Below are 26,439 nucleotides of genomic sequence, written 5' to 3' on the forward strand. Positions count from 1 at the left end.
AGGTCCAATCAATTTCCTGCTTACCCCCGTGATCTATACACATTTCGATAACTAGTCAAAAATGCATGACATTTAAAAACAGCAATCATTTCTATTTATACTAATAGACATAGTCTTAGACCTTCTTATTAAGGGTGCTTTTTAGTCTTTAACCAGCAAAAATTTAAATATTGATTTTCAGTATTTGAAGTTACCGTAGCAAAATTAGACATGGGTGGAGAGACTAATATTCTCTTTGAAGAAGAGAAGCAAGAACAGATTATCTGTGGAAAAGTATACAGTGGGTCATTTTTTTTGCTTGTTTTAATGGGAAACAGAAGGAAAAGGATCCCCCACTTTGACAAGTAAGTGTCAGGGTTGTTAATTTCTAAACAGAAGTCTACTTTGCGTCTTTTCCAATTAGAAATGTGTGACCCTAACGTAGAAGGTTCCATTATTATGAAGTCCTATTTGAACAACAACAAAATGAATGAAAGAAAAAGAAGAAAAAGCAAAGAGCTCAGCCATTCAAAGGAAAAGACTGCCAAGACTTGCAGAATTATGAGGTGGTGACTGACGAACTAAAGGCAAGCCAACGTGAGCTGTCTTGACAAGCCTTCCCCGGAATACATCATCTTAGGCGAGTCTCTGTCTTTAATCCTGCATTCTGTTATTGTTGCTCTAAATTTAACAACACTGCAGCACATTTTCTGGTAGATGTTCCTGACGCACATCAAACTGAACACGTTCAAAATGAGACTCATAATCTCCTCACCTCCACTTTGCTCCTCCTCCTGTGATTAATTTCTCCATCTTTGTTAATTGTCCACCATCTTCCACAGAACAGATGTGTCCTAACCCATTTTCCTGAACACATTTTTGTATATCAAATTATTTCCTTTTTTTTTAAATTTCAAAGCTCTATTCTGACAGAAACATTTGGCCTCAGCGTATAATTAAAAACTTAAAAACACCAAGAGATGCTTCAGAGAGCATGCTCTATTTGTCAATGTGAACTCTACATTCATTTGCATGTGATTCACTTTCAAACCTATTCACTGGGGTATGAATATTACATAGTTAAATGGCCAATTAATTAATACAGTCTTTACATATTCACTTATTAAAATGCACTGCACAATTCCTATTTCCTTGGGACCTCTCACTGAATCCACGGGTTGTGAATTTTGAATAGCGGCAGCCGTTCCTGCAGTCACTCTGGTCCAGAGAAGCCAGGTACACATTTAAAGAAATTTTTTTTTTAAATTTCCCTGCAATGAGAATTTTTTAAAAATCTCACTTTCTCTGACATTCTGTCTCAAAGGATGTCATCTTACCATATTCAGTGTGAGCCCTAAGACTAGGAAATGTTTGTTGATCACTTATGGATCATTGATGGCAGGTCAAGTTTAACTCAGAAATAAAGATCGTGATCTCCAGTGAAAATTTTAAAATAGCCAATGCTAGAAGTCTCTATTGTTGGATGACATGGATAACTTGTGGGTAATTTGATTGTTTCACTCTGTCAAAAAATATATAATTTTTAGTCAACATCTGCTGTGCATTCATGCCTGAAACTCTGTACCAAGGACTTTTACATTCATGAAAACAACCCTGCGAAATAGATGCAAGTGTCTCAATCTTATACGTGTCAAAGCTGAAGCACAGAGAGGTTAAGTAATTTGCCCAAGGTTAAAGGATACCAAAGCTGGCATTTGAATTAGGTTTTTTACTCCGAAACATATGATCTTTACTGCTATAGAATATATTTTTGTTTAAAGAGAATAATTTTAACACAAATGAATTGATGATTTTGAAAAGTAGGCTCTCTTTGTATTCTTTCTTCTCTTCCTTTCAGAAAACAATGTTTTACCTCCTCCACACTTTTAGCGGGGATTTGGAGAACTGAATGTCTTATGATCCAAGAAAAGTGAGATGCATTTTATAAGGCCAAGGGGGAGGCAAAGACACATTTTTGAAAATTAATAAATCTATTTTTCAAAAGGGTTAGTGTACAATATTACTAAACTTCATGAATGTCGTGATCTTGGACAAGCTTAAAATTATAACATCTTGAGGAGATGCAAATGACCCTTCCTTGCACTAATTTACTCAGTGCAACTATATTCAGAGGTACGCAGGGAAATATGATTTAAAATTATTTAGTAAAGATAATAAGTAGCAGGTCCACTTACATTCATTAAATATAAATGACCATAAAATAGAAACCAACGTGGTTTGTAACAGAGATTGAACTTTTCATAATTGTGGTGCCTCTGCCCAGATAGAAAGGTTTTCCTTCAGTCTCCAGCTTAGGTGGAAACACTTTTAATGTGGTCCATCCTGGTATCAAAAAGGTCATTCTGTCATTTTCAGTCTTTATCTGAGACACTCTCAGACACTATTTCAGGGATTTATGTGAGCAGAAATGATATAGAGTGGCAGAGGAGAAGTAGGTGCTATGATTTACCTGTATTGAATTCTTTTTCCTCTCCAGGGTCAAATAGTCATGATAAATTCTCTAATGTCAAAAATAAAATGAGTCATGCAAATTTCATGTAACCAATGAATCACTTAGCAACCATTCCCTGGGCATCTGCTATATTCAGAATGGAGGCCCTGACTTTAGAAAATAAAAAGCAAAATATAGAGTCTGAAAAATGATGTGTAGTTTCAGGTAAGAGAGACTGAATTAGATGGTGAAAAATACAAACGTTTAAAAGTACTATAGAAAAAGGGGAAGAGAAATGGCTGGATTAATTGAAGGATCTCTAGTTTTAAAACAAGTCCAGGGTTAAACCAGAAAGTCATCATCTTAATTTGGAGAGAAATCACATCCCACTGTAGCCATCAACCTGCCCCATAAAATTTTTAATAAGAGTTCTTTAAAATGACAAAAGTCCTGGGAAGTAATGTTCCCTTCCACTTCCAAATAGCCAATGAATATATAAAAATACGTTAAGTTTGACTTACCAAAATATCTAACACACAAAAAAGACAGACAATACCAAGTATTGACAAATACCTGGAGCAACTAAGGACACTTATACTTGCTGGAGAGAATAAGATTTTGCAGCACAACAGCCTTTTGGAAAACATTTCAGCAATTATGCTGTAATGGTGGTTGTATGCATACTTCAGATAGCAATTTGACTTTTAGATATTTAACTAAAGAAACCCATACACATGTCCATCAAAAGGCACACACAAGAGTGTTAGTAGCAGCCTTGTTTACAATAGCCTTGAATTAGAACCAGTCAAAAAAATGCTCATAGATATAGGTAAATGGTAGTCTAATCATGTATTGGAATACTATACAGCAACAAACATGACAGAACTACAGCCACACAGAAAACATGGATGATCTCACGAACACAGTGGTGAATGAAAAGTCAGACACAAAGTAACACATGCATTTTGATCCCATTTGAACTAAGATGAAAACAGGTAAAAATTAGCCTCTGGTGTTCAAGTCAGGACAGGGGTTTCCTTCTGGATATATGTTGGTGGAAAGGAAATGTGAAGAGAGATTTGGGGATTCTGCTCATATTCTATATCTTGGTCTTACTTGAGACCAAGTGTACATTTGTGTACACTTCCTGTACACTTGATCTTGACAGCGTGTACATTTTGTCTAGTGACGTATTTGTACATTTTTCCACATATGCGATACTTTAGTAAAAAGGAAGTTAAAAGCAACAAAAACAATAACAGCAGCAACAACAAAGCCCATTAACCGTCAGAAATAATTACACAATCTGACCTTTTAAAATAAACACACTGGAAATATCTTCTCTTACTCTGTGGCACTATTTTCATACTCTTTTGATGTACCTTGGCTTTAGGGCTGTTTAATTTATCAAACTTTCCCTTTATGTTTAATATTTTTGAGGGAATTTGCTTATCTACCCTGAGGTCATAATGATGGGAGATTTATTTTTCCTCTTTTGTATTTAGATCTACAATTGACCTGGAATTAACATTTGTATATGGTGTGATGTAGAAATCAAACTTCATTAATTCCATGTAGATATCAATTTACTGAGCACCATTTACAGAAGACAGACTCCTCTCATGATGCAGAAGGGCACTTTTTCCATACCTGTCAATTTATATATGTGTAGGTCAGTTTCTCGACTTTTAAGTGTGTTTTCTTAGTGCCAACATTGTGCTGTTTTGTTTACTAAAACTTTATAATAAGATGTGATAGCTGATAGAGTGTGATCTTTTAAATATGTTCTTCTTCAATTCGGTTTTGACTAATTTGAGCCCATTGCATGCTCACAGAAATTTTAAAATCAGCTTGTCAGTCAGTCTTCGCCAAAAAAAGATGAGATTTTGATTGACAACGACAACGCATTGAATCTATACAACAATTTTAGAGAAAATTCAGATCCTTGTAATATGCATTCTTCTAGTCCATGAATATGAGTTATCCTTCCATTTATTTGGATGATTTTCAGTATTTTCATAATATTTTATGATTTTTTTATGTAGAAGTTTATGCATCTCTCATTAAATGTTTCCTAGATATTCAATATTTTTGACACTATTATAAATGGCATCAGCTTTTAAAATTGCATTTTCTAAGTGTTTTTTTGTTTGTTTATAGAAACAAACTTGATTTCTCTATGCATGTTGTATATTTTCATACTGATTTTGTATACTTTACAGTGCACTACCAGCAAATGTGATAAAGTCATTTAATAAGATTAATAGTTTACCTGGAGATTCTTCCACACTCTTATTTACAAAATTTTGCTCTCTACGAGTAATGACAAGTTTTGCTACATTCTTTCTAACCTTTATGACTTTTATTTCTTTTTATTACTTTATTGCACTTGCTCCAGCACAATGCTGAATAGAAACGACCATCGGGAGAAATCATTTATTCCTTTTTTTTTCTTACTTTATTTATTTTTTTTCTTTTTTCTTCTTTTTAAAATTTATTTTTAAATTTTTTCTTCTTTTTAAAAATGTGTTTAATTTTTATTGAGTTATAGTCAGTTTATAACGTTGTATCAATTTCCAGTGTAGAGCACAATTTTTCAGTCATATATGAACATACATTCATTGTCACATTCTTTTTCACCATGAGCTACCACAAGATCTTGTATACACTTCCCTGTGCTACACAGTATAATCTTGTTTATCTATTCTACATATGCCTGTCAGTGTCTACAAATTTCGAACTCCCAGTCTGTCCGGTCCCAAACTCACTTCTGATCTTTGGGGAGAAGACTATGAGAATTAGTAAAATCCTTGTTGATAGTACTTCTCAGATTAAGAAAGAGATCTTCCATTCCTGGTGTGCTAAGTATTTATCAGTGGATGCTGAATTATATCAAATGTTGTTCCCGTGTTTGCATCTTAAACCAAATTTATATCCTGAAATAAACCCCTGGTTGATAGTGATGGATTATTCTTATTACACATATCACTAAATTTGTTTGGTTGATGTTCTGTTTAAGCGTTTAGCATTTGTTTTCAAAAGAGCTCCTGAGATCACGACTTCTCTCCTGAAATATTTTATTCAGGTCTTTTGTATCAAGGTTTTTGCTAGCCTCATAAAAGATTGGAAAGTGTACTCTTTGCTTCAATTCTATAGGATATTTTAAAATTTTTAATTTCTTTCTTTAATGTTTAGAAGAGTTCATCAATGAAGCCATATGGATTTGGAGTTTTCTTTGTGGAAAGTGGTTTTCTTTTTTTTTTACAATTATAGATTCGATTTTTTGAATTGATATAAAATTTGATACAAGGCACCTCAGATTTTGTTTTTCTTTTTGTATCAATTGTGATGAGCTGTATTTTTAAGGAAATTGTCTACTTCACTTAATTTTTTTAATTTAATGACACATTTTTCTCATATTGTCCATACTTTATTTAATGTACTTAAGATGTGTAGTAAAGTTCTATTTTTTATTTCTGATATTAATATTTGTGACATCTACTTTTGTTTTTTACTCATCTTGCTATGAACTTAATAATTTTACTAGTTTTTACAAAACCTTTTGGCTTTTTGGTTTAAATTCTTGCATACTTCTTATTTAATTCATTATTTCTATTCTTTATTTCTTTCTACTTTCTTTTGCCTTAATTTTCTGGGGTTTTTTTTCCTTAACTTCTTAAAACAAATACTTACCTTATTGATTTTCAGCTTTTGTTTTCCATTAGCTTTATTTAAGGCTATTCTTATTTTTTAAGTATATATTTGCTTCATTCTGACAGTTTTTGAAAGTTTGTATTTTAATTTCCATTCAGTTCAAAATAATTTATTTTATAATTTAGTTTATGTCTCATGAGTTATTTAGAAATGCATTCCCTAAAATTCAAACGTTTGTGGATCTTTTCCAATATTTTTGTTGAATTTTTTCTTAATTCTACTGAGTTCAGTTAAGATATCCGCTATGACTTCCACATTTTAAAGTTAGCTAAGAGTTGCTTATATCCCAGAATGTGGTAAATTTTGGTCCAAGTACGATGCAAACTCTGAAACAATGTGTGTTCTTCAGTTTGGGGTACAATATTCCGTATAGATACAGATTAAGATTTATATTATAAATATATAAATATACTAGGTAAAGTTTGTTAATTCCATGAATCTGAAATGGATTTTGTTGTCTGTTTATTCTGTCAGTGACTTACAAAGCTTTATTATAATGTCCCTCTATAATTGCCACTTTGGTTGTACCATCGTCTGCTTTGTATGTTTTTGAGGCTATGATACTGGAACTGAGAAGTCTTTGTAGTGCATTGATCCTTTGATCATCATAAAATTTCCCTATTTAGCTCCAGTAATTCTTCTTGCCTTAAAATCGTGTTCAAATTTAACATTTTTAATTGCCTTAACATTTTGTCTGAAATTAATTTAGCTCAACAGAAGTCCAGGGCCGTGGGACAGAGAGGTTGCCTGTGTGTGCTAGTTAGCGCAAAAGGGTCAAAGACACGGACTGATCAGATGTCCCTGAAGCGCTCTGGGGCCATGGCAGAGATCCAGATGCAATTTTGAGAGGCTGAACTGGGGACAAACACTCATAGTGACTCACCTGAAAAGAGTAAAAAGATGTGGGTAACCAGGACGTTGGTGCCTTACTCCCATCACCAAATTCCTTTAAGGTCTACCAGATGTAGCCCTTCATAGTACTGCAGAGGCTGGGAGCAGGGAACTTTCCTCCTGCTTCACTTTTCCCACTAAAGCCCAGGGATACCCCTGTTAATGTCAGCGCTGCTCTGGTCCCTGGCAGCTCCTGTACACAAGTTTGCTGTCACCTGTGGTTGGGCCCCTCCCCTGCCACTCACAGGCAGCTGAAGTCAAGCCTAGCCACCCACTGTCCCCTCTGAAGAATTTCTTTCCGACTTGATTCCTGTGCATTATTATTTCCCTTGCGTTTCTGTTTTATATCATCCTTCGGTGCAGTTTCTCCCGGCACGTTTGTGCCGGTGTGACGATATCTCTTTCTGGATCCCTTCCCAGATGATTTATTAATTGTGGTATCTTAATTATTCCCCACACGACCACACTGGTATCAACACCACAGTGACATGGGAATTCCTGCCGGTGTTAAAATAATGAGCAGGTGCCAATGAGAACGTATTTGTCAAATCGTAGAAGTTTATATTTTCTTAAGGAAACAAAAACTGAAATACATTCCGAACATTCTTGGCTGTGTTTATATAGCAACTTTTTAAAAGTTTGCTTTTTCTTAATATCAGGCAACCTCGGTGGGGGGAGTGTGTGCACATTTTACTCCACAAATGTGCTTCTTGGCAATGTCCCAGCTTTCAGATTTGCAGGAAAAGAAAGGGCACCTTTGTGTGCTTGCTGCCTGAGCACACACGGAGAGATTCAGAGATGCCGAGGTGTGGAGGTGGGAGACGGGAGATTGAGTCAGGAGTTATTGGCATATTAGCCCAAGAAGACAAGGAAGCAAAACTAACAAGAAATGAGGACCAATGCAGGATGGCGGGGTGCAATGAAGGTGAGGACCACACCAGTAGTCACCTTGCCTGTGTCTTAAATCCACACACTGAAACGGTTCTGGATGACACCATTCTTGCTTTCAAGATAGATTCCTTACTGGAGTTAAATACAGGCTGTCTTCTCTGTGTATGAAATTGTTTTTTTGTTGTTGTTGCTTTTCACTTAGAAAAAATCGTTTCATCTCATCTTGACTCATTCGTTTGTATTTAACTGAAAATATGTTAGCCATTGTATCCTTCCTTAGAGATTCTTTGGCCAAGAAAATTTCACTTGAAACACATACATTTATTTATACATTATAAAGAACTTTACAATTAATTTAATGTTAAAACTTTCTCTCTTAACCGACAGGGTAAGCAGTTTCAAGGCGTTTCACTGACACCTTGTGGCAAAAGGTGGAATGTTTATTTTATGTGTGTAATATAACAAATAAGAATCAAGAAATTATCTTGCATATCTATATACATAGCCATGTAAATCAAATTTAAAAGTCAAGAAATTGCATAATTATTCATTGAGATATTATCTAAATTATAGTATCACAGTGTACTGCAGACAGCACTTTCATTTCACAAAGAAACAATTTCAATCATATATTAAAAAGCATGTGGTTGCTCTCTTCAGCACTGCCACTAATATGTTTGGAACTGCAGTATATTTGAATACTTGTGTTTTCTTGTATTCTTTTAGCTGTTCATGAGTTCTTAAAAAGTCATAAAATGAGCAATTAATATTGTCTTCCTGGAATTTTCATTCTGTGTTTACGATTTTTGTGGAACAGTATTGTTAGTTCAAAAGTTTTATTTCCCATTTTACAGCCCCTTTTTTCATGGAAAACGATTTTTTTTGAATTGTGGTGAAGTGCCTATAATTTAAAATGTACCGCTTTAACCATGTCTAAGTGTACAATTCATTGGCACTAAGTGCATTCGCATCGTCGTACACCCATCACCAATATATATCTCTAGAACTTTTTCCATCTTGCAAAACTAAAATTCTTTACCCTTCAACAGTCACAGCCCATTCTCCCCTCTTCCCAGACCTTGGCAACCACCATTCTACTTTCTGTCTGAAAGGATTTGCCTACTGTTAAGTAGTTCAGATAAGTGGCGATCATTGTCCTTTTGTATCTGGCTTCTTTCACTTAGCGTAACATCTGTATCTTTTTTTCAACGTTAAAAAAAATCTGAAAATGTTTAAAATAATTTGATATATTTAATACAGATTTTTTTTCAAGATGCTCAGTAACATACTCATTATATGCCATGCAGTCCCCTCTTGACATCATGATATCAATCTTTAGTTGGCAGCTCAAGACCTAAGTGTGTGTTTAATGAAAGTTGCAATGTCACCAACAGATTAATAGTATATCACCATAGTTTAAATTATTCCAAGTGCAAGGACTGATTGGAGAGAGAAATTAGCTTTGTCCATATGTAGCCGGATAGATATCAAAACAAAAACCAGTTTATCGTAAGTGCAAATCAAAATTGCAAAGGCCTTTTTTTATACTAACAGTTTCTTTTTTCCTATTTGAAAGTCACTCTTATGTCTGGATCATAGAGTAACAGGCACATGGCTAAGGTTTTTTTTTTTTAAAGACCACGTCCTTATATTATTTTTTAAATCCCTCTCTGCACCACCAGCTGTAGATGGTCTCACACAGCTGCAGTCAGATTCCATCTGTCGGTCCTGCAGAACAAAGACAGGAGCTGTATGTCATCAGATTCTTCCAGAAGAAGAGAGGTCGGATCCAATGAGAGGTGGAAGACAAGGGAATAAGTGGATTTTTATCTTCTTGGCACCTCTGCATCTCAAAAAGCTCTGTTTCAATAAAGTCCGTGTTAGGGGTGAAATTTCATTCAATCTGCATTCCTGCCTCCTGTTACCCCCTTTCACCACCAAGAGCTCTCCCATCCCTCACATCTTCCTGGTTCACGCAGGCAGACTTCTCAGTGCAGACTAACCCCAAACTGACGGTAACGTTGATGTCTCATGATCATTCAGAGAACTGATTTCAAAAATAGCACCAAGTTCATGCTCCACGACCTACTAAGTTTCATCAGAAAGCAGTTCGTGGATAATTGAGAGCCAAGAAAATAACAGACAGGCAGCTACGTTCTCTGTTAGCTCTCAGACTTTGCTCAAAAGGAAGAAAATAAATGCTCTGTTCAGCCACTGGGGCTTTTCCTCTTCTTTTAAAGAACCTCATGGGCAAATGTACAGTACCAGGAGCAGCAACATACTGTAAGCTGATGAGCAAATTAATTTTGTGAATATTTGTTTATTGCAAAGTGAGTTCTAGACAGTGTTTGTATTGGGAGAAAAGCTATAGAAACCAAGAAGAGTATGAGAAAGAAAAAGACCAGCTCAAAATGAAAAAAGAGCTTTTGTATGAGTAGAGAAATAAGAGAAAAAATACAAGTACTCATAATAATCCATAAATACTTTTAGAATGTGATTCATGACCAGGAAAGACGCAACATGTAACAGGGTTTTAAAAAAAAAAAGAGAGAGAAGTCATGTTGAGTTAGACTAATTGGGAGATTTCATGAAACAAACTTTTTTGTTTGATCGGTTTGGGATTTGGGGGCGGGGGTGGGGGCGGGGGCGGGTAGGATTTAATTGGTTGAAAGAGAGTTGAAATTTCCAAACAGACGGGTGGCATTAGTCACAGCCTGGACAGAGACTATGTTTGATGTGAAGTGAGACGTCAAACTTGCCCCACAGCTCTGAGTATTTTACAGGCAGCGTTGCAACATACAGAGGGGGTGTTCAACGGGGACTAAAAGGCAGAATGGATTTTGTACTTAATCCAGAAGAAAAGGAGCGACTCCTGTTGAAATGAAAGAATTAATATAATTGGAGTGACTGGGATGAATAGATGAAACGGATCGGAGTGAAAATGTGTGGGGTGCGGAGCCAACTATCACGAGGTCGTTGCAATAGTCTGGCTAATGGGAACCACAATCCGGCCACGTATTTGCAGCAGAAAGAGAAAGAAAATTACACAAGTGGGTGATACCTGGGGGGTTTTAACAGGTTCCAGGGGAGAAAAAGGAAGAAGTTTATCCTTCAGAAAAATATCAAGTCCAGAAAGAGAATACAGGAAAAGATGGCAAAATCGTTGTGCTCTCAGGAGAAGGAGGTGTTCACCTTGTACCTTTAATATTTTGAATGGGTGAATGAATAATCAAGAGGGTTTTTTTTTTTTTCAAGCCAGATTTAGGAGATGGGTGCCAATGACGTGTGCGCAGTTCTGGAATGCTAGCTCAGTTAGAGATACCCTCTGGTAACCTGTAGCATTTTCATGACAAACAGACCAGAGTCGTGAGAAGGAAACTCCTGCTACTGTGTGTAAAGGATCTGGTGATGTTTGACCCAAAGAAACAAAGTCTTGGGAAACAGGCTTGTCGTAATCTTTAGAACTTTGAATGCACATAATGTGAACACGAGACTTAAGATGCTTTAAAATAACACAGGAATATCATTTAACATAAAGTCCAAATTCAGATTTCTCCAATTGTCCTCATAGTATTCTTTCTAGATTATTTTTCCTTTTTTTTCTCCTAAAGATTCAGTGGCAAAGAAATGTCTACCCAAGGAAACCAGTTTCTAGTTAAGTGTACACATATATGATTCAAAAACTGTGATTTGGCAGTTAGGAAAGCCAACGAGATCTCAGGCTATGTTAATGGAGAGAGATTGATGAAAACGATCGTCCCGTTCTTTGCCGTCCCGGCTAGACCACAGCTGGAAGCGTGCGTGCGGTTGCAGATGGCTCATTTAGAGCTGTCACTGGTAATCCGGAGTGTGCTCAGAATAAAAGCATCCGGGTGATGTGAGATGCAAAACCCTGCAGTTATACACATGAGGGTTCTGGAGATATGTAGATACGTAGCCTGAGTAAGGCAAGCCTTGGGGAACGGTCACAGTGGTGGGCTCTGAATATTGGACTGGCCACTGTTAGGGGTGGAGTTGTGTCTCCACGAAAAGATATGATGAAGTCCTGACCTCCGGTAGCCCAGCATATGACCTTCTTTGGCAATGGGGGTCATTGCAGATGTCATTAGTTAAAAATGAAGTCATACTGGAGTAGGGTGGGTCTCTAATTCAATACGGCTGGTGTCCTATTAAGAAGAGGCCAAGTGCAAGCAGAGACGCCGGGGGAAGCCAGGGGATGACGGGGGCTGCCGTTGGTGTTAGGCAGCTGCCAGCCAAGGAACACCAGAGATTGCTGGCAAGCCGCTGGAAGCTAGGAAGAAGCAAGGAAGGATTTCCCTAGAGGTTTCAGAGGGCGCCCCCTCCCGCCTCCCAGGGCTGAGCGGTGGTGGCCATCGCCCTGTTGATCTAGGAGAACACAGCGTCAAGCCACAAAGAATTATCCTTAAGCCTTAAAATTTAATGACATTTTGCATGCTGAGTTGGAAAAAAAAAAAAAACTTGCTTTAGACCAGTGACCCCCTTTTTCCTTCAATGTCTCCCTTTCAGAATGGGAGCGTCTATCCTGTGCCTGTCCCATCACCGCAGTTTTGGAAGGAGATCACTGGGTCACAGACGGAGAGAAAGTTTGCTGTGGGAAGCATGATACCCCAGGTCCTACCCCTTCTTGACTTAGCTGAGATTTAGGGTTTAGAGTTGATGCTGAAATGGGTTAAGGATTTGGGGACCGTTGAGATGGCCTGAACTGTATTTTGCACGAGGGAAGAATGTGAATTTTTAGGGGACAAAGAGCAGACAGTTACAGGTTGAATTGTGTCCCGTCCCCCCCGCCTCAAAAAAATGTTAAAGCGCTAATCCCCCCATACATCCGAATGTGACCTTATTTGGAAATGAAGTCACCGCAGACAGGATTAGTTAAGATGAATCACACGGGGGTAGAATGGACCCCTGATCCGATATGACTCGTGTCCTTGTGAGAAGATGGTCATGTGAAGACAGCTTCGCAGTAGAGCGCCGTGTGATGATGCAGGCAGAGGCGGCAGTTACCCAGCTTCACCCCGGGGATGGCAAGGCTGCCAGCAAACCTCCAGAAACCACGAGAGCGGCAAGGAAGGGTTTCTCTGCAGGCTTCAGAGGGAGCTCAGCCCTGCTCTCACCTTGACTTTGGACCTCTAGCCTCCAGAACTGGGGGACAATACGTTGACGCTGATTTAAAACATCCAGTGTCTAATACTCTGTTGAAGCCGTGCTGGGAAACTACGACAGGTACGATGTAGGGGGAAAAAAATAGATAAGGTTTATTTCCTGGATTCCAGGAAAGAATAAAGAACCCGCGGATGGAACTGGAAGGGAAACAATTTCAGCTCAACACGAACGAGAACGTGCTAGTAGTCAAAGTCACCGCAAAATGAAATCAAGGGCTTAAGCAAGTCGTGGATTCCCTACTATTAAAAATGCTCAAGTGGAAGGAATCAGGAATGTTGCAGAGGCGATTCGCGCTTCCGACGGCAGGTTAGACTGAACGATCTCCGACTCCGGGAGTCCGTGAGCTACGTTCACGTCCCGCCAGAGAGGCGCCGGCAGGAGCCTTTGACCGTCTGCTTCAGCAGCAGATGACAGGTGCCACAGGACCATGTGCACGCTGGGCGGGACTAAATCTAAACTCCGCTCTTCCTAGCCCTGTGTCCTTAGCTAGGTTCCACAGCCTCCCTGGCCTAGTTACCCACGTGTTAAACCGGGATGTTAATAGTAATCACTTTAGAATGTTATGATGAGGATTAAACTAGTTACTAATTTATATTGTTTAGAAAAGGACGGGGCACGTGGGAAATGCTGTAGAACTGTTGGTTGAAGATCTGCTTGCTTTGCTATTGGTTAGACATTCTTGCCATCCCGCACCTCCAAAATATGGACAACTGGGAGTCACACCACAGCTGCCACTGTATTTTTCAAGTCTCCTTTTTTAGTTCCAAGATTGCACCATTTGGACCACTACTTGGCCAAGTATCAGAAGTGTGGTACTTTTGTCAATTTCCTATAACAAGTCAACCGCTAAGATGGGTTTGTGAGAGTGTGTGTGTGTGTGTGTTCCAGATGTTTCTGAGAAATAAATGATTTGGCAGCAGCATTTCCCATCCATAGAGACTGTCATTTACACTAATAAAAGCTCCCGTGAGTTTTTGGTGCCTGTGTGCTGGAGTCAAGGAAGATGAGACGTTTTCAAAATTAAATCCTCAGAATTTCAGGTACTTCATTAAATTCATGTCTGTTGGGTAATTTCAGCTTCAGGAGCTAGTGACAGCATTTATTCAACATGAGAAATTCATAATACTTGGTACACAATTGTCAAAAAGAAATCCTCATTCAGTGACTGCAATGTAACTAAACGTGCTTTTCTTTCTTTGCTATATAAGGTTACTAATCACAGCATCCTTTGGGTGCACAGGGGACAGCACAGGGGACAGCAGTGGCAGGTTTATGATGTCCCAAGTAAATCCACGTTACTTTCAATGAGGCAAACCCATCAATAGATGTAAGCAGCAGTGTTTACACCTGTATAATTCTGGAACCAGGGACTGTGTAACCTTTGGGTACATCAGACAGAGAGGAGATGGAGAATCAGGGAACTAGACGTTCTTTCTGTAAAAAACCAGGTAAGTGAGGGGGCAGCTGAGTGGGGATATACTGAGACGTCGAGGAAGGCTTGGCTGTGGAAGTGTTGGAAATTGTGTTTGATCTGAGGTGACTTTCAGAGACGTTGAGTAATAGAACGGAGAGGGGACTGAGTTTCTAGAATTTGCATGTGCTTTCTTTATAAGTCGTCCATTTTCACAAAAGAAGACAACCGCTACGGTGGGAAGAACAGCTCTTCCCTTGGTGTGTAAGCCCAGCTGTGAGGATGCTTCTGTGCATTAAAAAGCCATCTGTCCTTAGACGAGTTCCATAAATTGCCTGTGCCTAATGACCTCATACATAAAACACCGGTAATGTCTCCCCTTTGAATCGGCATCGAGATGAAATGACGTAAGGATACAAACCATGCACCTACCATGGCAATAATAGGGACTAAATAATTGTCAACCGTTGTCTTTAAGCCACTTCATCCTTGAAAAGTCCCCAAAGGCAGAATTTGGGAGCAGATGTGGGTCAATGTCATGGGTAAGTCCAACGTTGCAGTTCATTGAAAGATAGTGAGCCCCTAATTCTTCTCAATTCCATAACTATTTCTTGAGTATCTGCTACATGCTGACCACTGAGGGAGTAGAAAGATAAATCAAAGAATGCTCTCTAACTTCTGGAAAACAAAATTCGAAATTAAGTAAAAATACATACAGCCTTATGATCCACTGAGAAACGCCTTTGCAAGGTAAATGAAATGATTTTTTTTTTTGCAGGTATTAACTACTATATATAAAACAGATAAACTACAAGTTTCTACTGTACAGCACAGGGAACTATATTCAATATCTTGTAGTAACTTATGGTGAAAGAGAATATGAAAACAAATATATGTATGTTCCTACGTGACTGAAGTATTGTGCTGTACACCAGAAATTGGCACATTGTAAACTGACTATACTTCAATTGAAAAAAAAATAACTGAATGAATGGATTATATATTCAGCATTAACCCAGATCGACCAATTCAGTGAAAACACAGCACAGCCTTAAATTACCTCCCCTTTGCAATATCTGTTTGTGGACTTGTAGGGGTGCTAATTAGCTTGACAGTGTTTCCTCAACAGCACGTATTCTCTTGGTTTAGTTGCTGTCTTAGCCTGCCCGGCCCGCTGTAACGGAACAGTGTAAACTGGGGGGCTTATAAACAAGAGACGTTTGTTTCTCACAGTTCTGGAGGCTGAGGAGCCCAAGATCAAGGCTCAGGCAGATTCAGTGTCTGTGAGAGCCACTTCCTGGTTCACAACGGCAGCTTTTTCTTCGCTGTATCCTCCCACTGTGGAAGGGGCAAAAGATCTCTCTGGAGTTCCTTTCACAAGAACACAATGCCGCTCACAAGGGCCCCACCCTCACGACCAAATCATCTCCCAGAGACCCACCCCTTTATACTATCACCCTGAGGGGTCAGGATTTTAACACATGAATTTCCGGGGCGCACAAGCGTCCTGTACATGACAGCTGCTCTTCCTTTCTCCTTTCCTAATCAGTCTGCGTGGCCGTGTGGAAGAACCACCACATGAGGACGGTGACCAACTACTTCATTGTCAACCTTTCCCTGGCGGACGTGCTCGTGACCATCACCTGCCTTCCAGCCACGCTGGTTGTGGACATCACTGAGACCTGGTTCTTCGGACAGTCCCTCTGTAAGGTGATTCCTTACTTACAGGTAATTAATTGCCTTTTACCCTTTTTTGTTGAAACCCCCCCACAAAGTCTAGTCATGTTCAATTACAGTCGTGGCCCATTGGTAAATTACCTCGTGAACTAAGAGAGAAATATACTTGCCCAAGGAATCGGCAAACCTAAGGAAAGTAATACTAGAGACTTTCTGGGTGAACCATGTAAGTTCTGGGTTAAAAAAAAAAAAGCATCAGAATTCTCAAGTCATCAACAGAGGCTACACGAACCTTTTACTTCCTTGATTATGAGATTTTCTGATTACAAAATAAGGAACTTGAACAAATCAATGATCAAGCCTTTCCCAGTTCAAATAATTGAGGACTGTCTGTTTTTATAACGGGTCTGATTAAATACTGAGAAATCAAGAGCTGTGTGGTCAAAGCGGTACAGTGAACAGGTGGGAGTGTAGGTTCTGAATCAAACTACCAAGTTTAGCATCTCTGTCCTGCCATTCGATTGTATACACTTGAGCCAAATACATAAGCTCTTTGAGATTTCGCTTATTTTAAAAGATTAATCGTTTTAACTGTAGCTGTCTCCTGTGGTGCTTGTGCTAGTCTACGCAGATAATTTGTATAAGCCACGTGGCATAGGGATTGCTCTCTGGAAGACTGTGACCTTATGAAAACATAGTACGTCCTCAGTAAACATCAGCCATCGTCATCGTCATTACATGTTTCATTGTTCAGTTCTCAAAGCCATTTTTTGATAACTAGTTACCCTACAAGAAATTAAGGACAAATCCTTTCAGAGAGTATGTTCTGACTGGTATTCTGATAGCTCTGAAATCTTTGGGAAAAAAATTCCCAGGCTAGCATCCATAGCCACAGTACCAAAAGACAAGAATTTCCTTCAGCGACTGGACAGTGAGTGAAATGGTGGCCACTCTGTACTGGTGTCCCCATAACCATCCTCCACCCCTCAAGTTCTTATTCCGTACAGTCTCCCAGATGGTATCATAATATTTGGAGGAAATGAAAATATGCTCCCAATAACTGGGGTAGGTGGAATGTGGGATCTAGACACAGGCCTTACACGTTTCAGAAAAACTGACTCAAAATGGATCACAGACCCAAATATGAAATACAAAACTATTAAACTCCTAAAGGATAACATAGGTGAAAACCTGGATGACCTCAGGTATTTTGATGACTTTTTAGATGTGACATCGAAGGTATGATGCTTGAAATAAATCAGTGACAAGCTGACTTTATTACCATCAAATACTCTGCAGTTAAATTCTCTGCAAAAGTCCGTGTAAAGAGAATGAGAAGACAAGGCACAGGCTGGGAGAAAATATTTGCAAAAGACACATCTGATAAAGGACTTAACTAAAATATACAAAGAGCTGTTAAAGTTAAACAATATGTAACAACCGAGTTACAATATGGGCTGAAGACTTTGACAGACACCTCACCAAAGAAGATATACAGGTAGCAGAGAAGCGTATGAAAGACATTCCTCATCATATGTCACCAGCAAAATGCAAATGAAAACCATGAGATAGCACTACACACCTATTAGACTGGCCCAATTCCAGAGCACTGGCAACACCAAAAGTTGGCTGAGATGTGGAGCAACAGGAACTCTCATTCATTGCTGGTGGGAGTGCAAAATGATACAGCCACTTTGAAAGACATTTTTTTTATTAACAAAATGAAACATGGTCCCACCATATGAGCCCGCAGTTGCACTGCTTGGTATTTATCCCCAAAATTTCAAAATTTATGTCCACAAAAAACTTGCATGCAAATGTTTATAGAAGCTTTATTCATAATTACCAAAACTCATCCTTCAGTAGATGAATGGATAAATTAACTGGGGTACAACCAGACAATACAAAGAAATGAGCTATCAACCCATGAAAGGACATGGAGGAACATAAAATTTATTACTAAGTGAAGGAAGCCAATCTGAGAGGGCTATGTACAACCTAATTCCAATAATATGACATATTCTGAAAAGACAGAAAACTATGAAATTGGAAAGATGTGAGTGGTTGCCAGGGGTTGGAAGGAATGAACAGACAGAGCAGAGAGGATTTTTAAGGCAGTATAATGTCTGACAGTATAATGCTGGATACACGTCCAAACCCAGAATGTATATCATCAAGAGTGAACTGTAATATAAACTATGAACTTTGGGTGATTACAATGTGTCGATGTAGGTTCTTCAGTTGTAACGAAAGTACCACTCTGATAGAGCATATTGATCATGGGGGAGGCTATGTGGGAGCAAGGATATTGGCAAATCTCTGTACCTTCTCTGCAATTTTGCTGTGATCTTAATACTCCAAAAAAATAAATTCTTAACCAAACAAAAGTCGAGGGACACAACAAATAGCTCATTCCTAGAAATTCTATTAGTTAGGCTTTTGAATCTGAAGTGTTACGAAGAGATCTTTAGCTCAATAGTTCTTCAATGATCTATTATAAAGAAAAGTAGTAATTTTTTAGGTCAGACATCACTGATAGACTAGTAAGTGGCAAATGCCATGGGCGTTGCAAGTTGCATTGCAAGCATTAAGCTTAACTATAAGGTTAGTTTGTGTCAGTTGGCTGAAAGCCATGAGTAGGTCACAAAAATAAACTATAGCAAAAAATTTTTGGAGAGAAATAGAACATTGAGCAACAAAGAAAAATCGGTAAGCAATGGGTCTTATAGTCTTTGCATGGAGACACTGGGAAAATCATACATAGCAGAGAATTCTAATATTTCACCATCTCTGGTGCTTCCAGCAAGATTTTTTTTACTTCTCTTGGTTTCAGTCACCGTCCAGGAGGAAGTCTAGGAGATCCTCTTAAGTTTCAAGATGGCTTAAGTTGTCCCAAATCTTCAGTAGGCTGAGAGAGAATATTTCATGTTCTCTCTACAAACCAGAAGATTCCCTAATGGGAGTGGGGTTTGGGGGAAGGGGTATCACCTTGCTCTAATGCACAGTGATAGCTTTTTATGGACCAGGTAGTCTAGATTCTCCCAGGTATGGTTGAGGATAGATTAAAAGCTGTATGTAACCAGCAAGCAACATAGGTCATAAGTTTTTCTTAATGTTCATTGTTGGCAGTATTCGTTCGAGCAGCACAACTTAACAAGTCTTACAGTTGAATGAACATCTTCAGCTCTTGGTAGATTCCACCTGCGTCTCTATAAACAGTGTCTAGTCTAGTCAACCCCTCGGTGGATCCTCTTCTCCACAGGTCAAGGACAAAATTGTTACTAAGTACAAGATCTGAATCAGAGGGAAAAGACTAGACCCATTCATGACCTCATTCAACATTACTTCTTGATGGAAAGTTGTAAATGCACAAAAACATTGGTGCACTGGTAAACTGGTATCTGCAAGTTCTCTCAATGTTTATGGTCCATTTTCCATAGAATTTCCCCAAATAGAACAAATCGTGCCAACGTGCAATAAGCCAATCATTTAAATTTGAGTCATTTTTTCCCTTCGTTGTGATATTCTGAAACCAGTGGTCCCTGATATGACACTTATGTCCTACTGAGGATTTAAAAACATACTACAGGGTGCCCAGCCGAATTTGTAAGGTTCTTTGGTTGTGTTTAAGATTCTTCGGACATTTGCTAATTTTCTATTATTTATGTGTTCTTTTTCTTCTACATATAATTCAATACAACTTTTAGATTTATGAGTGATATACTATAAGCTGTCAGCAAATTCTCACAAAATCCTAAAAATTTCACAAATATAATAAAACTTAGCTGAATAATTTAAATGACCCTCTTATAGCTTTAATAACTCCACAGGTCCCAAACCACTAATATTTATTGGGCTATTTGCTAAATAATTATCATGAATTTCTGGAAAAAATATAAAATATTTCACTTTCCTTCTCACACTTAGAGGAGCAGTTGGCTGCTTTCTCAGAGTGACATTTTTTGTAACTGCAGAAGAGGCTTTGCATGGGAAATGCCAAGAAAAGAAGCACAAAAATCAGCTGAGATGTGGGTGGTGCGTGTTGCATGGTGGGAAAGCATCCCTCATTCTCTTGGTCACCCTTTCCCACCTTTCAGACTATCAGCGCCTGTCATCCAGACCTGGGAGTTGGCAAAATTTCCATTTCTTATGGATCTCTGAGTCCTTTTTTGATATCTGCATGCTAGCATAAAACCAGTTCCTTCTCTACCAAAGAATGTTTCCAACACGGCCCCGACCACAGGGTGTCCGTAGTACCAGCGAACAATGAAGCACCAGCAGCAGAAGAAAATTCACTTCATGTCATTTCACCTCACTCACAATGTTCATAATTTGCACCACGTTCATTTCTCAAGTGATTTACTATCAGGTTGATTTGAGCAAATATCAAAATCTAACTGAGAAAGGCACCTGGAAGTGTGCTCCCGGAAGGGGAAAGGGGCAACAAAACTCTCACTTATAATCACTTATGATAATGTGCAAATTGACATCCCCCTTCAAGAAAATCATGGAAATTGGATGCTAATTGTCTGCTGGAGTATATTATACACTAGCAAGTAGAGTAGCAAACAGTGACTCTTAAATCCCTGGTTGCCAAGGGTTCATTCAATGGATTCTGCCGTTAGATTAACCGAACCAGTGTACTGTCTCGTGCTGCCCCACAGCAGAGAAGGCACTGCACCTTGCTCACTGTTGGCTCTGGACACTGGATGGCAGTCTTTCAAGTGCACTGTTCTGAACTGATTATTCGTACCTAACAGTAGAGGGAAATGCTAGAAATGACTTCCGAATTTGAACCACGCTACCTCTATCCCATTCACCCACGTTGATTAGAATTCATGACACATAAATCAGGAAGCCTTGAGGAGCAGTTTACATCGCTAATTGCAACAGAGGATAAATGTAGCCCTGGCCCAGAGCTATGAAAGGTCACCTGTGCAGATCGGTGCCGCCACGGCTCTGTTCCCTGGTTGGCAGCAGTACGGAAGGGCCCAGGGTGCTTGACACGTTCTCAGGGGAGGACTGGGGGTGGGAGGAGACGGGGGCTGCTGAAGGCGATGTCAATGTACTCTAAGCCAGAACCAAGGAATTCCCAGCAGCCAGCAACCAACCTAAGCCTGCTCTGGTAGAGTTCACCCCTTTAAGATAACACAAAAATGAAATTAACCTCCAAGAACTGAGCATAGTTCATAGCTTTACTTGTAATTCCTATGACTGTTCTTCACGGAAAAGCAGTCTGTTCCAATTAAAAGCTAGAACTCCACGCTCGGGAATGGCAGAGGTAACTAACCATGCAATCACCGTTGTCACTGCTGTCATCATAATAAGTAATAACAAACACTCACACGGCATACATGGCCCAGCCCTGGGCTAGGCAGTTCACATCTCCAGTGACTCTTCCTACCAGTCCATGGTCAGCTACTGTTACCACGCAATTTGACAGGTGAGAAAACTGAGGCGGAGAGACATTTAGCAACTGCCCCAAGACCACACATTTAGCAAGTGACATGGGGTGCATACCCAGGAGTCCTGGTAGCAGAGTGGAGCCCAACCACACCCTGCTGCTTTCCCCAAAAAGACGCAAAAAAAATCAGAGTTGGTGAGAATCCTATCCTGTCCATTTCACTCATTTAATTCACCCACCATTGTGCACTGAGCTGGTGGGAGAGTGAGGACAGATGGTTCTCCCTGATGCTCAGCCCAAGCCTTTCCTCCTGTGCTGGACTGGCTTCGATCCTTCTCACTCATCCGCACCTACCGTCAATGCCTCAGCAAGGATGGTCCTGATGTAAGAAGTGGAGATACCTGCCCATCCATGTATTATGGAATCAATATAACTAGGACAGAAAAATAGAGAAAGATGACTAGGCCACATCTATTACTTTAGACTGAGGCTTACAACTATTCCTTAATTCAAAAAAAAAAAGTTAAACACATCAAACGCTGCACCAGGTACTGGAGACGGCTGTGAACAAAACAGTCCCTCTTGTCTTCAATCTTTGTTCCAATCAAGATGCTAACAATAAATAAATTAATTAAACCAAATAATGGTCCTATGTGATAAGTGTTGAGAAGAAAATAAATAGAAATCTGTATTTCATAAAAAAAAACAGAAAAGAGAATGAGGCTTCTTTATAAAGAGGGGATTTTGAGAGTGATATTAAAGCCAATGGTCCCATCACCCAGTACAGAATGTATGTTAAACTTAACAGTTAATTACATAACTGTAATTAACTATCAGTTAGTCACATAAACTGATCATGTGGGAACAGGCATGTCTGATATGTTCCTTTACCATTTTCTTAAAGTACTGTTTTTGGTGCTATTAGTTATGCAGAAATCTGGATTGGGTAAACATTTGAATTTTAGAGGCCAGTTGGCTTATACCAGCAATGCAAGCTATGGGAAGGAGAGCCACATGGAGAATTATTCGTTGCCATGGCTCATGTCTTTCTCTGGGGGCAACAGGTTGGAAATGAACTGATGTACAAATAGCCCTTGTTATTTTAAAACAGGAAATGAGATACTCATAATTCAAAAATGCTCATGAAATGCAATGGCAGTCAGATTCTTGCATGATCATTTAAAAGAAAGACAAGTCATCATATTATTTTCTTTAAGGGAGAGAGTATTTTCCAGTTCATACTAAACATATATATTTTATTTTATTTTTTCATAGACTTCCCCTATCAATGGAAAAAGTTTCAGGACAAAATGATGATTGTAATTATTTAAAGAATGCCAAGTTATCAATTAAAACACTTGGCGTAAAAAAAGATTTCAATACTTTTAGAGTACATTTTTATGTTTATTGGGAATATATATTCCTTTTCCTAATACATTTCTAATATTTTTGGCAGGGTATTTTTTTAAATAGAAAGAGCCTGCAGGAGATACATTTTTTTAAGTTTTAAATTAAAGTAGTCAGTTACAATGTGCCAATTTCTGGTGTACAGCACCATGGCCCAGTCATGCATATACATACTTCTATTCATTTTCCTATTCTTTTTCATTAAAGGTTATTACAAGATATTGAATATAGTTCCTTGTGCTCTATAGAAGAAATCTGGGAGTTTGAGATTTGCAAATATTAGCCACTGTTTATAGAAACAGGTAAAAAAAATGTTCTTCTGTAAGTACAAGAAACGTGTTTTTTTGACAACAACGTTGAACCTGGGTATCTGTGTACTGACCTTTCTAATACGGAAAAAACTCGGAGAGTGACCCATTTAACAGCTGGCGCTTCCCTTGCACCACGTTCTCTTCTTCTCTAGACGGTGTCAGTGTCGGTGTCCGTGCTCACCCTGAGCTGCATTGCCTTGGATCGGTGGTACGCGATCTGTCACCCTCTGATGTTTAAGAGCACGGCCAAGCGGGCCCGGAACAGCATCGTCATCATCTGGGTCGTCTCCTGCGTCATCATGATCCCTCAGGCCATCGTCATGGAGTGCAGCAGCATGCTGCCCGGACTGGCCAATAAAACCACCCTCTTTACAGTCTGTGATGAGCACTGGGGCGGTAAGTCCAAGCTCACGTTTACATGATGGCTGCAAATGGAAAAGTTGAAGGGCATGGCCCTTGTAAAGCCGGCCTTTGTGTATTTTATTGGCATTTGTTAAGATAGTTTTGCAAATGCATGAACACCAAGTTGAAACGCAAAGCCGTTTCACAGAGTACTTCCACCTGTCGCAGTCCTTTAGAGACGTTATGCACGACTGTGCAGCCTTCATCTCGGTCAACTGGAAGGAAGAATTTACTCCACAATTCAGATTTGGTTATGATAGTTTTTCTTAAATTCTCTAAAACAAAAAGGGCTCCTTTATAAGCATCCAAGTATATATTCTGGAATGCATTTTATAACATGGTATAACATTATATTGCCTCAGGTGTCAGATTCCCCAGTGGGCTTCAAATACAACTGGATTTTTCACTTTAAACCTTTCCAGCCTGGGAATATGATTGCCCTGCCTGTGGACCTATGCTGTTTTCTGAGTCAAATTAGCTAAATACACATTCTCTATTCACAACATGTTAAACTGGTGCATTCTTATCACTGGCATAATTATTTTCTGATATAAGAACTATATTTAGAAAGGGGGTGGGAAGGGATAAATTTGGGAATTGGAGATTTGTAAATGTTAGCCACCATATATAAAAATAGATAAAAAGCAAATTTCTTCTGGATAGCACAGGGGACTATATTCAATATCTTATAATAACCTTTAATGAAAAAGAAAAAGAAAATGAATATATGTATGTATATGCATGACTGGGACATTGTGCTGGACACCAGAAACTGACACATTATAACTGACTGTACTTTAATTAAAAAAAAAATTAATGAGGACATCAAAATCAAATAAAGAAAAAGAAGTATGTTTACCATGAATTCTTTTTGGTTTCCCATCTGATCTACGTTCAGTAGTTAAATTTAAACAAGCAGAACTTTGGAGGCCTTATGCGCCTTTGGTTCAAATTTCTCAACGACGTCTTAGAGGTTTTTCTGTAACAGTGGAAACACTTATATCCATGCCTGGTGAAGCACAAATCTGGACACAGCAAAGAATGAAAGGAAATAAAACAATCCTGCATTTCAGCATATCAAGCACTGGTTACAAAATTATCACATGAAATTTAAATAAAAAAAATCTGCTGATTTCTGTATAATGATATTACAGTGGCTCATATTTAGGGACTGTAAACACTAGGAAAGTGTTTTTTGTTTGTTTGTTTGTTTGTTTGTTTGTTTAATTAGAAAGATGTCTCAACAGAAGCAGTATACTCGAAGGATTGCTTATAGATCGGGTATTTTCAAGTGTTTGAATCTTTGAATTTATGGTATTTTGGTATTTTTATTAGAACTCTGAAAAGAGGAAAAGTCAGGAACGGAACACTCAGGCATGCGTTTTCTGCAGCAAGAAAAGATTTAAAAGACACTGGAATTATTCCATACATTATCCAAAGACCTGTAATTTCATTATTTGCTTTATGTGTTACCCCAAAATATTAATGCCCCTTTCTGAAATTGAGATCTACCCTTCTTTCCCTTCCTTTCTAACACTGTAATTCTTTTGCTGTATTTTTTTCTGGATCCTCCTCGGTTTTTCCCAAGTTTCCCCACTAACACTGCAGACAAAAACAAAATGGATGGAAAGTCCCCAAATGATAGAAATATTTCTTAAATGTCTTTAGTCCCATTTATTTAATGCTCAAACAACATCTTGAGTACTTAGGCTATGCCAGGAATTGTCCCAACCTGGAGAAAAATAGACTGCCTAAGGGAACACATTGTATACAGTGAGGCTGAAAGGCAAATAAATAAAGGTTTCTAGTGTGATTAGCATTTTAATACACTTATATATAAAGCGTGAAGAACACAAATTAGAGGGCAGACTCAGTCCTGGCCAAATTTGAACAGACGTTTACAAGGAGCTGCTAACATTTCAGCAAACCATTAAAGAAAAGTGGCATGCTGGAGGGTAAGAGCTCAGTGGTGGAGTGCGTGCCTCGCATGCATGAGGCCCTGGGCTCAATCCCCAGTACCTCCACGAAATACACAAACGTATTTACCTCCCTCCACCAAAAAAACAAAGTTTAAAGATGAGCAGGAAGCAGCTCATTGAGCAGTTCATTTACTCAGGGTTTGAACTATGGTCCCTTGGAAGGAATTTGCTTTGCCTTTCAATGTGACTGTGTTCTTATTGTTTAAATATTTCAATTGTTTTTCAATTAACAAAGATTTAAAAAATCTGGAGATTCACTAGCATGAGTGTAATTCTCCATCAATGTATGATTTAATAATTTGGCCTATTAAATGACTAAAAGTTACCAAATAAATAAATAAATAAATAAATAAATAAATAAATAAATAAGCAGGGATTTTCCAGGCAAGGAAGAGGGAAAAAAGGTGTCCTAGGAAGCAAGAAAACCCACACAATGGGCACCATCCCTCGAAGAAGAAAGGAAGAGGGTTCAAATTTGTAGTTTCTGGAATGTAGACAGCTTAAAGAATTGTGTTTGCGAAAGGTGGGCTGGGGACCAATTGTGAGATGTCTCTTAAACAATTCCCATGCAATGAATTATATTCGGAAAACAGCCTAAACATCTCTTGACCAGAATGCTTTAGTTCATCATCATGAAACCGAACCATAAATTAAACTATTTGCTCAACATTATTAGGCAAACGTGCACATTTAAATCTAAGCTTCGAACTCATAAGTTGGGTTTCTTTAAGTTTATG

General features: G+C 38.7%; 1 protein-coding gene across 1 annotated transcript in view; it reads left to right on the forward strand.

Moving 5' to 3' along the window:
* The window catches only part of HCRTR2 (hypocretin receptor 2), an 83,835-nt gene that overhangs the window by 36,940 nt on the left and 20,456 nt on the right, over positions 1-26,439 (forward strand). The window contains exons 2-3 of the mRNA XM_074347945.1: positions 16,072-16,250; positions 23,474-23,717. Of these exons, the coding sequence (XP_074204046.1) occupies positions 16,072-16,250; positions 23,474-23,717 (423 nt within the window). The remainder of the gene's footprint in view (positions 1-16,071; positions 16,251-23,473; positions 23,718-26,439) is intronic.

Source organism: Camelus bactrianus, chromosome 20 (assembly GCF_048773025.1).
Source record: "Camelus bactrianus isolate YW-2024 breed Bactrian camel chromosome 20, ASM4877302v1, whole genome shotgun sequence".
In the NCBI taxonomy this organism is placed as follows: Eukaryota; Metazoa; Chordata; class Mammalia; order Artiodactyla; family Camelidae; genus Camelus; species Camelus bactrianus.